We start from the raw sequence: 12213 nt of genomic DNA on the forward strand, positions 1-12213 counted from the left end.
AATTAATAATCACCATGCATTTGGAAAAAAGTATTATTACCCCCATTATTACCCACCATTTATGTATGAGAAGACAGAGGTTCAATTAGGTTATGTATTATGTCCAAAGTCACACAGTTAATAAATGAATCAAAATTCCAGGGTCTTCCCCCACACATCATGTTGCTTCCAGAGAAAATGCTAGTAGCATATTAATAAACTAATGCAACCTGATTTGCATATAAACATAGAATACCATTGTGCAAAATACATTATAAGCCAATTGTTTAACCCTAAGTATCACATTTACACACAGAGACAGTCTTTACAGACTGTTGTTAATCCATGAATTGGTTTCAAAGAATAAGCACTCTGATTTATTGTTCAGTGACAGAGGTAGATCCTGGAATTAATCCTGGTTTCTCACACACAGGCAATATTTCAGTTAAGTAGGTTTCTCTCCCATGAAGCCATCAAAATACCTTAGTGTTTAAGAATCACAGACCATTTGTTAACAAGGCAATTGGTGGGAGTGGGGACTGTGAGGAAATGGATTTTTGCATTAGGAATTTCCTTTCAATAAATGGAAAGTTACAAATGAAAGTTAATCCTTTTAAAGTCCTGTTGTTAACATCAGACTTGATCTATATCACTGACCTCTTCCTGATCCTAGATAAGGTTAAAAGATCATGAAACAAAAGGATATAGATAGAACATGCATCAGTCAGAGAAGACAAAGTCTTCTTAAAGCTTATTAAAAAAAAAAATACTACTTCTGTCATTCTTCAGGTTCTCCGGGCGTTAGTTTTCTTTTCAACTCCCTTCCTGTGTAAACACACACAGACACAACAGGTAGGAAACCAATTCATTCCACATTTTTCATTTATTTAAACAGATGAATATTCTGCCTCAGGAGCCAGAACCTGCTGCCTTACATAATTGAGGTGTGTGTGTGTGTGTGTGTGTGTGTGTGTGTGTGTGTTATGCACTGTTCTGGGGCACGAGAGGGGGCAGGTAGAAATCGTGAGGATCTATGGTAGGAAGACAGAGTTGCTACCTCCCTTTCAAAGCTACTGTCTGCGAGAAGGGGTGGGAACTATACCAACCCATCACCACGCCACATGCCAGTCTCACACACGGATCCTTCTCCGTCATGTTCCCTGGGAAATTTCCCCCAGATTAGGAAAAGAACGGTAAGGCAAGTCTGCCTCGGAAGGGGAGTTTTTACCATTGCAGCACAAAGGACAGCGAAGCGCGCTTTCACATCTTCGCAACTCCACGGACTTGACCAGCTTTACACTTCAGCACCACGGAGAGCGGCATCCCCTCAGCTACCAGCTACCACCCATGGGGAGCCAGATTCCCGCGACTCATCACCGGATTCCGGTCATCTAGAGACCAGAGACCAGCCTGCTTATTTCTCCCTCAATGTAAGCGACTATGGTGATTCTTTCATATCGATTTTTCCAACAGAGATTGTTTTCTTGCTGAAATATAGAATTCAACTTTTATTTATTAGCCCTCTCCCTCCTGTGCATTGCTTGGATTTTTAGATATGAACCTGGATCTGAAATCTTTCTTATTTGTTGGGTTGGTAGAGGAATTTTTTTTTTTTTAGTTTTCATTGGAAGTCTAAGTTTATAAATCCATTTAAAATAGACAACTCATATTGGTAACCCAGTCCTTCTGTACTAGAGTGCAGGGTTGTTGTTTTGTTTTGTTTTATTCCTGGAAGAGAGTATATGTGTTGTCTGTTCTCCTCCTACTTCACTACTGACAGCTTTTTAATTTGCCAATTTTTTGTGGTTGTATTTATCTTAACATAAATATAGGGGTAGGAAGAGGAAGAAGGCTATCTTCTAATAAGTAGCCACCATTAAAGAACTACAGGTGGGAAGAAAGAGGTTGTTTTTTTTCTTTCCTTTTATTTGTGAAAAATAATGACCTTTAGATGTCCGTTTCAACACAACGAATATGCTCTTAATAAAAGAAATGTAATCCAGGCAGTGCTTTGACACAAGCTTTGAAACTCTGAAACACAGAAACTCCTCCTTTACATGTGAAGTTGTAAATTCACTTAAGTATGACTGAATAGACTTAATCAAGATGCTATTGCTATTAATTGTAATTTAAAGGCTTAATGAATTCAGGGTAGATTTGAAAGAGGCAATAATGATTGACCCTGTCTGGTGGCACTCAGTGAATTTTTGCCTCAGAATGCCACCTGCTGGTGGGTCCTATTTCTGAATCACTGGACACACATCAGATTTATGAATGAATACACATTAAATCCAGAATATTCATTATGAACATGATACAAACTCACTCTCTAAGATTTGTTAAACAATGACATTGGTTTAATTGTTTAACAATTTACCAAGTTTCTATGTCACAATTATAATTTCATAAACATTTCTTTCCAAAACACTTGCTCGAAGCTTAGGGGCATACAGACTAGCTAACTCCTTCAGGCAGCAATTAACCCAGAAAAAAAAATGAGAGCTATGTGGAGCCTCACTGAAGCTAATTTCAGATACATGTGGTATCCTGGATGAGAACTGACAGGATCTCTTGCTCAGGAAAGGCAATCACCATTCCCCCCCTCCAAAATATTCAGCATGTTACTTTTTTCATTTCACAATTTGTGAAATTGTGTCATTTTGTCATTTCACAATTTAAGGGCCTGTCTTATTTTCTTAGTAGTAGATGATCATTTCAAGTTCTTCTGTCACAAAAGTCAATGACATAGTTAAAAGGTTACATGGATCTATTTTATACCAAGACAAATCTTTGGGGGAAAGGCATGTAACTATAAGAACTTAACTGTTTCAGCTCTATCTGGAGATATACACAATGAGATACAGACATCCAGTTTCCCCAGTTCCAAACAGACAAATAAGGATTTTTTTAAAAAAGAATAAAAGAAGCACACACAGAGCACTAATTATATTTGCACGGATACTATAGAAGGTAGTTTGAAAATATGGAGAATAATCTCTTCTCTAGATGACACTATTTGTTGAAAAATAAATTGCTGATAGAATCATTTGTTAACATTAAGGAATCTATATATTTTTCAATCCAAGATGAAATGGAAAAAAATATATCACACTAGCAGAATTGTTTGGAAAGTATATCTCGGGATAATGTATTATAATGAGTAGCAGAAGGATACTTGGCTATTCCATAGAACCTGAAGAGTAAGATATATAAACTCATGTATATTCATGGGTAACTAGATAGATATATTTTCTTTTATTCAAAATGGGTGTATTTTACAAGCAAATTGCTGTCACTAGCTTGGGTGAGAACTTGAATGCTATAGATCCACAATTTTTATGATTATATTAAACTAAGACAATTAATAGTGTCCAATGTTACTACAGCACTTACTAGGCACTATCATTTATATATACTATCTCACCTCAGCTTCAACAGAACAAGGAAGGTTATACTTAGAAATTAATTGGATGCCTCTGGAAATATATAAAATTTTTCAAAAGTATCCTGAAGAAGTGGGAATGTCTCCGTTGTTTTTTTTTTTTTTGCCCCAGTCACCCAAGGGAATTAATACACCCTCTGATATTAATGGTCTCATCTAGCAACCTATGGACCATTATTTACAGTGAAAGTGGAAACTAGTTTGGCTTTGGAACTCATACCTAATTTTAAAACTTGTCGGCACAAATAGGAAAGAATAGCAATAGGATCACATGGCTCCTCTATTTAAAAGAAGTAAGACACTGGTAAACATTAACCCTTCTATTTTGTTGCTCTTCTTTAATAACCAACCCAAATTCAAGTATTTAAGAATTAAGTTATCCAACCATGTACCATACGCCAGGCATCACGTGTACTGGGTACCAGGTACATATGCCATATAAATAAGAAATTCCCCTGCCCTCAAGGATCCTGCACTCTAGTGGAAAATTTTACAGTCTAAAGACATTTGGGAAAAAATGGAGGAAGAAGATGGATGGCAGTGGCATACCAGACCCAAGCATTAGCTTTGAAACCAAAGAGATTAGACTCCTAATAGTGGGTCTACCACTCACAAGTTACGTAGCCTTAACAAAAGCAGTTAATTTATCTGAGCCTCATTTCACCATCTGTGAAATGGGAATAACACTATCAACTGTATCATGTAGTAGTTAATGAGAATTTAAAATGATAATACATGTAAAGTACTCAGCATAGTGCCTGCAATATGGTTAATGTGTAATAAATGTTAATCATTATGATTAGTCATTGAGGCAAACAGCTAAGCTTATCATATGATTTGTGTGAATTTAAAACAATAATTCGCATAAAGCACTTAACAGAATGTCTGCAACATGGCAAATCTGTAATATATGTTAACTATCACTATTATACAGTCATTTAGAAAAATAGCTAAGCTGACTATATCAGTGTAGAGTAAAATGTAAGCCAATTTATAGTCATCTAACATTTGCATAAGGCTTCCTACTATCCAGGACATTTGATGTACATTACTACATCTTCACTGTGGCTGAGGTGCATGGAGGATAGATTTTATTCTTCTCTTACTTTGGTAAGAGAACTGAGATTTTGGAGAACATTCCAAATCACTTGAATATTTCATTACTGATGCCCTGGACTAAAACTCAGACTATGTACACTTGGGAGAGAATGCACAGACCAGAGCTGGGTTTTCCTGGGTGACTGACCTAACTCATGGATTTTGTTTGGCTCTACCTTTAGTTGTGGAATGTTACAGACTGAATTAGTTTCAGGCTTGGGTGATTTCCATGGAGCCCTATGGTGCATGTAGCAATTTTATAAAAAAAGACAACAAATATCTCCAAAAAGACATTTTGATTAAGAGCCCTTTTCTTCATCAGTAATTAATCACAATTCCTGTCTCCAAAATGCTTAATGGTCATGCTTATTTGCAGTGGATTTAGGGTGCAGAATTCATACTTTTCATGGATCACTGACATCTGGCTTTCCTCAGACTAGCTGATGCATCTGTAAAAGCAGTTTGATAAAAATAGCAACCAAGGGATCAAGAGGGAGTTTAATAATCAGTCCTCCTCTCAAATATGGTTTTGTTTCCACTGAAACTCTTCTTCTCAATGACATCAAATGTCAATGTATGCATTTATGAAAGATGAAAAACACAGTATCTTAATTGAGGTGTTTGATGAGTTTGATCAGTCATTATCTCAGTAATATATGCAAATAAAAGGGCATTCGCATTCAAAGCTCATTTTTAAGAAAAATATTAGAGTAAGGGCAATCAAATGCTAATTGGATTTTAAGAAGATTAAGAAGATCATTTTGCTCATTACTGGTCCTGAAACTGTGACAATATCCCCACTCTCCAGCAGAGCAACACAGCTGATTCATGAGTGTGAGTTCTGACCACCAGCTACTGTGAACCAAATGGCTTTGTCTTTCTGACATATCTTTTGTGGATTCTTCCCAACCTGTACGAAATGTATGGCTACAGACTGTCCACAATGTCAAAATTAAATAGTAAGGATATAAGGGCTAAATATATTCATAAGTATAAAAATGCTTAAATTGGGCAAATAGGGACAGGTTGGTACAAGAGCATATTAAAACTTTCAGCTATAAGATGAAGCTCTAGTGTACCATATAGTGACTATAATGGTTGATAACACGGTATTACATAGACACAATCTTCTAAGAGAGAAATTAATGTTCTCACCAAATAGATACATGTGAGATGGTGAATGCGTTAATTAACTAGATGGTAGGATTCCTTCCACGATGTATACTTAGAGCAAATCACCACAATATATACTTTAAGTATTTCTCAGTTTTGCCAATCATACTTTAACAAAGCTTAAAAAAAATACATGTTTAAAAAGCATGATTAAAGGGAAGAGGGAGTCCACACTAATAAAAAGTCCCCAGTGAAGTAAGAAATAGGCCCCCATCAATATCTGAACCAATTCATGTGGCTCTAGGGTCTGCTGTGAAACCCTATTATGTTAGAAGCAATCTCAGTGAGTAGGATGCCCCATTATATGCATGTATGCATACATGACTTGAAGGCCCATAAGGTCTCATCAATGACAAATTCTCCTAGGAAAATAGCAGAATTGACAATTCTGTGAGCATCCAAATGTATCTCAAAGCTGAGGTTTTAAAAGCCGGGAGAGGCTTGTTTATTTCTTACTATATCTGGGTGTCTGCTTTCAAGGTCATTCAGAAAAACACCTGTCTAATGGTGAAGACATTTGACATTCTGACAAATACTAGTCACACACATATATTTGTTCATGGATAAAAGAGGTTTCTAGAAACATCAGGATTTGTCCATGGATAAAAGATGTTTATAGAAACATCAAGATTTATATGATGCTCTACTCTTGTGAAATTATTTGTCCTAAGGTTTAGTCTTTTTGCTTCACCTAAAAAACAGGAATGCTTATACCTTGTTTTCATGTTTGTTTGTTTGTCTAATGAGGGAAATTATCAAATGATGCTTTAACAACCTTTACGTTTTTAACCTGCAGTGTCTACGATATTTATACGGACTCTGAATTTAGATTGGGTACTTACATGTTTCTTGTAAAATGTTTCTCTGCTCTGACTTGGTTCAGTAGTTATTATTATATTTCCTTTGAATTAATCTCTCCATGGCTTGCTTCTGTGGATTGGTTGTGTACCTATGACCTTGGAGTCTGACCTATTCTCCCTCTTGAGCAGACCTCTAATGGAAAAGTAACATAGAATCAAGCTCAAGCCCTGGTTCCTTCTAGGACAGCCGCCATCTCATCACTGACACACCACTCAGATGTTCCTGAGTGGAAACTGCCTTTTCTCAGGTTGAGTTGTAATGTCTAAATCCAGAGAGGCGCTCCTGAGCAGGGAATACGTCTCATCAGAGGGCAGATTGAGTAATTCTGTCAGAAAGGTAATTAATCTAAGGGCACCTGGGCGGCTCAGTCGGTTAAGTGTCCAACACTTGATATCATCTCAGGTCATGATCTCATGGTTCATGGGACCAAGCCCTGCATCAGGCTCTGCACTGACACCACAGAGCCTGCTTGAGATTCTCTGTGTGCTCTCTCTTTGCCCCTCCCCTGCTCCTGCTCTCTTCCTTCCAAAATAAATAAATCACCTTTAAAAAAAGATTATTAGTCTTTTGTAGGCTCAATTCCCACCTGAGTATGTGTACCCAGATGACAGACCTTGAAACTGATTTCATGACATCCTCTGAAACAAGGCTCTTTGGGGATACAAATGAGGTGGCTGCTTAGCTTTCAACTCAGTCACTTCTCCTCCCTCTGGAAAACCTGTAATAATAAAGCCTGCTTCCTATTTGTAAGTCCCTCTCTCCTCTAAAGGTCACTATTGGACTCCCAATCTACAGTCTGCTTTGGCATCAATAAGCAGCCTCTCTCCCTGGAATGATGGCATTGTTGAGAGCAATGGGCTCAGAGGAGATCATGAACTTGAATCCCGAGAACCTTTTCTCCAGCCATCTTTTATCAAAATGCACTTTAGAAAAGTGAATGGCAGTTCCAATCTCTTCCTAAAGGAGCACAGAACTCTCTATCAGGATTTATCACCCACAGTTACCTTTTGAAGGAGTTACCCGTAATTATTCCTTTTACTTTTTGCAGATGAAAAAGCTACTCCACTGAATAGTTTAGCAGCTTCTCCCAAAAAGCGTATGACTCAGCCCTAGGCAAAATTAGAGCATAAGCTCTGACCTCCAAGTCTTTGCTTTATACCACAAAGGGCCCCAGGAAGGAGCTAAAACCCAAAGGGTTTGAGCAGGTCAAAAGGTAAAATTAGCAGAAAACTAAATGGAGACCCAAAATTTAAAAATCACAAGACTGAGTTGTCTGTTGCAGACTATGAGTCTGGAGTTCTCTCTTGTCCAGCAAAAGAGCGCGTGCCAAATTGAATATGAGAGAGGCTAATGTCTGGGGGAACCCAAGAGCCCTAAACAGGGAGTTTCATCTCCACATTTTTTGAGATCACAAGGTATTTACCCACGTGGTGAATGTGAAGAAAACAAGATCTTAAACACGTGAACGTGGAGAAAGCAACCAGAGAGTAATCATTAACTTGTGTGTGTAAGAAGCAAAGGATCTGGGAGCGAGGGGAGTTTGTGACAGAAGTATATAGTGGAGTCAGATGGAAAGGATGTCCTACAGGTGATAACAAGTTACCCGTGATCCCATTACTTTATCTCGTTACCTAACCTGGGTGCTTTTGCCCCGTGGTGGCAGCTTTCCGCCCTAAGCCTTTTTCTAACACATTTATGTAAGTAGAACCTATTTCCCCACACTGAATGGAACATTTTTTTTTTTAATCTCAAAACACAAGATTTAATTTAAAGGACTTCCTCTGGAACTTTTATTGTTTACAAATGGCTTAAATTAAATACTGAATATTCTTAATGCATGGAAACATGACCCCTAACAAACAGACCCAGGGAAACGTGGAAAATGGCTCAAAATAAATCCCCAAGCACTTACTCTTTAGAATAGATACCATCTTATTGAAATGTATGCCGTTCTACTATCACTTGAATAATGTGAGTGAGGGGTAGACTAGAAAAAAAAAAGAATAGAAAATAAGAAGAGGGCCAATTGGAGAATCAGATACTCACGTTCATAGAGAGTTAGGGAACATCTGGCGCAAATCCTGCGTTACAGTTAAAGTATCTTGAGCCAGGGATCCACTCAAAGTCTCAATGCTAGCTGAAGCCGGCATATCTGACTCAAGCTCAAATTACCCTATAGCTATCTGCACTTTTTGAAACCCTGGCAAATTAAAGATCAGGTAATTTGCTCAAACTCACAAGGTTGGCCAAAGGTGAAGCCAGGACTCCTACTCTAGGTCCTCTGACTTCCAAGCCTGTCTCTCAGCCCTACTTGTGTCAGCATCATCACCTGAAATGAGGACAGTAATAGCATCTACCTCATGGGATAAATGCAAGAATTATACAAGTAATATATGTGAGGTTATTAACTTCTTAGTATATTTAGTAGCATGTAATAGGTGCTTAATAAATGTTAGCTGTTATTACTAGTAGTATTAGCATTTACCTCTACACTATGCCACAATAGCAAAGAGCAAATTAGGAATAAACCCACCATCTAAGCCGACCTGTTCTTCCATCCATACAAAAATCCAGGTTTGATCTTAAGAAGCTACAGCTGAATTTCCTCAGGGGAGCCACTTCAGAAGCCACCAGTAAGTGACAATGAGTCTAGGCCTGCTCCCTATCACATCTTGTCCTTTAGTATCTGCTTAGGCTGCACGGGTATCAGAAAGAAAACACAGACCCCATATGGCGTAGGCATATACTGAATGCAGAAAACAGAGGCGTGTGGCCATGCTTGCATGTTTTGTCACAGTGAGGGAGCTCAATGGGGAAATGCACCTGAAATCAAGGCAGCAGTACCCAAAGCGGCCATCTCTACAGCAGACCGCTTGGTGAACTGGGCAAGGCAACAGGAAGGAGGGTACAGAATAAAACCAACACTGAGTATTTTCTAATACATGTTACCTCATTTAATCCTCCTATGGACCTTATGGCACACAAAAAGCTACCCACATTGTACAGGTGAAATCACAGAGAAGCAATATACTCAAGCCCAGAGACGTTAGGTGCGGTACTAAACTTTGCACAAATGGAAATAAAATCCAGTCTTTGGCCTGTTTCAACCACATCACTACCCCACACCCTCCCCCTCTAGCTCTCATTACACACCAACCTAAACCCACATTTCAGTTTGCCGTCATTCCTCCATCCAAGGGTCACAGACGCCAGATGACTACATCAATATTCCTTTCTATGAATAGGAATAGTTAGGTTAGCCAATCTGTCTTAATCTCAGTAAGAGGAAAATGATTTGTCGTAAGATCCCAATCATGAGATTCTTTTTTATCTCAACAATTTTTGTTTGTTCTGCCCCTGGGGACCCCGCAGGCCCCTGGGAGAGTAACCAAGCATTTCTGCCTTGTTCCCCCACAGGCTGGGGAGCAGCACCTTCAAAAACATGCAGCGCCGGCACACAACACTGAGGGAGAAGGGCCGCCGCCAGGCCATCCGGGGTCCCGCCTACATGTTCAACGAGAAGGGCACCAGCCTGACGCCCGAGGAGGAGCGCTTCCTGGACTCAGCCGAGTATGGCAACATCCCCGTGGTCAGGAAAATGCTGGAGGAGTCCAAGACCCTCAACTTCAACTGCGTGGACTACATGGGGCAAAACGCGCTGCAGCTGGCCGTGGGCAACGAGCACCTGGAGGTCACGGAGCTGCTGCTCAAGAAGGAGAACCTGGCGCGGGTGGGGGACGCGCTGCTGCTCGCCATCAGCAAGGGCTACGTGCGCATTGTGGAGGCCATCCTCAACCACCCGGCCTTCGCACAGGGCCAGCGCCTGACGCTCAGCCCCCTGGAGCAGGAGCTGCGCGACGACGACTTCTACGCCTATGACGAGGACGGCACGCGCTTCTCGCACGACATCACGCCCATCATCCTAGCGGCGCACTGCCAGGAGTATGAGATCGTGCACATCCTCCTGCTCAAGGGCGCCCGCATCGAGCGGCCGCACGACTACTTCTGCAAGTGCAACGAGTGCACCGAGAAGCAGCGGAAGGACTCCTTCAGCCACTCGCGCTCCCGCATGAACGCCTACAAGGGGCTGGCGAGCGCTGCTTACCTGTCTCTGTCCAGCGAAGACCCCGTGCTCACCGCGCTGGAGCTGAGCAACGAACTGGCCAGGCTAGCCAACATTGAGACTGAATTCAAGGTAACTCTCCCACTCACCACTCTACAGACAGATTGCCCAGAGGGCTCTTCCAGGTGTGTCCAGTAGTCAAATGAGTTGTCTTCCGGTCTCACGCAGGGTGAGGGCCCTGGGGTCTCGCTGGCACCCGGGGTGGAAGGGGACTTCCTCGACCTGGTCAGATGCAGGCCTGAAGGAAAAGCAGCCCCTTAGGTGGGATATTTGAAACCATATAAATGCAAAATAGAGGTTGACGTAAGCCCAAATCTATACAAGACAAGCAGCACACAGGCAGGAGGATACTGCGGTCGTCCTGTAAATGCCTCATTCAGCTCTGCCCCCAGGGAGCTCTGGAGTGTCTAGGACACCTTGCATGTTTCCTAGTCCAGGTCTTGGACTCCTTGATTGTGTCACCTGAAAGGTTTTGTCTTGTCCATCCTGGACTGCATTGATCTATGTTCGGTCTCACAGCCAGTGCTAGAAAGGCTTGCCTGCAGCCTTTCTCACTGTAGCAAGCTATTACTATTGTTCTGTCAAGGGGCTCAGGAAAAGGTGCATGGAAATGAAAATAAAACCATCTCTGTAATATTGGACTTGCCACCTCAGTAGACAGGCCCAGGGCAAAACTCTATCGATGCCCCCCCCCCACCTCCTGAGAACACCTAGACTACCAGGCTAGCCCTGGGGAGACCCATCTCCAAAGTCCACTGTTGAGTGGTGGAGGGATCCTGTGCGGTAAGGGTCAACTGACACTCTCTGTTAAAGAGAAGACTGGGACCTAAATCTTTTGACACTATTTAATAATACTTAGTGAGACTACTTCGTGGGCACTTATTGTGTGCCAAGCATTAACTGCCTTACCTATATGATGCTGTTTAGTCCCCTCAACAACCATTAATTTGGATACCATTATAATCCCCATTTTATGTGAGGGCACACAGGTAGAGAGATATCATACAGCCAGGAAGTAGCAAAACCGCTGTTCTAATCTAGGCATTCCAGAGCTAGCTCTTAGCCTTTCTGGGAAATGTTCATGCATTGGGATTCTCGGGGTTCATTTGTCTCTGAATGATGAAGAAATTCTTGGCTGCAGAAGGTATGCCTGGAAGGGTAGGGGCTACAACTAGGTTCATAATTTCTCATCCTGAGCCATCTTATCAGAGCCTATGATGCCACGGAACATACAAAAAGGTGTCACATGCATGGCTGACCATGGAGCTGGGAAAAGAGGTTAACCTGCAGGAGAAAAGTGCATTGTCCAAATAAGGTGTCGCTGTAAGAGCTGTCCCTGGAGGGACACAAATAGGTGGCCAAGGATGGGTACCAATTCACAGCAAGGGAAGCCCCATGGACCACACAGTGTTCAGGGAGATCTCAAAGGAGGCAACAGAATGGGGCTGGGCCTTGCAGAGCAGGAGGAATTAGATCAGTGGGAAGAGAGAGGTGGGAATTTGGAGGAGGCAAGTGAAGGTGATATCCAGAATGGCCG

At 41.3% G+C, this 12213-nt stretch overlaps 1 protein-coding gene across 1 annotated transcript in view; it reads left to right on the forward strand.

Annotated features, from left to right (window-relative positions):
- Positions 1 to 961: 961 nt before the first annotated feature.
- TRPC7 (transient receptor potential cation channel subfamily C member 7) overlaps positions 962 to 12213 on the forward strand; it is a 140136-nt gene continuing 128884 nt past the window's right edge. The window contains exons 1-2 of the mRNA XM_058735948.1: positions 962 to 1409; positions 9971 to 10748. Of these exons, the coding sequence (XP_058591931.1) occupies positions 1408 to 1409; positions 9971 to 10748 (780 nt within the window). The 5' untranslated portion in view covers positions 962 to 1407. The remainder of the gene's footprint in view (positions 1410 to 9970; positions 10749 to 12213) is intronic.

This window comes from Neofelis nebulosa, chromosome 1 (assembly GCF_028018385.1).
Source record: "Neofelis nebulosa isolate mNeoNeb1 chromosome 1, mNeoNeb1.pri, whole genome shotgun sequence".
Taxonomy (NCBI): domain Eukaryota; kingdom Metazoa; phylum Chordata; class Mammalia; order Carnivora; family Felidae; genus Neofelis; species Neofelis nebulosa.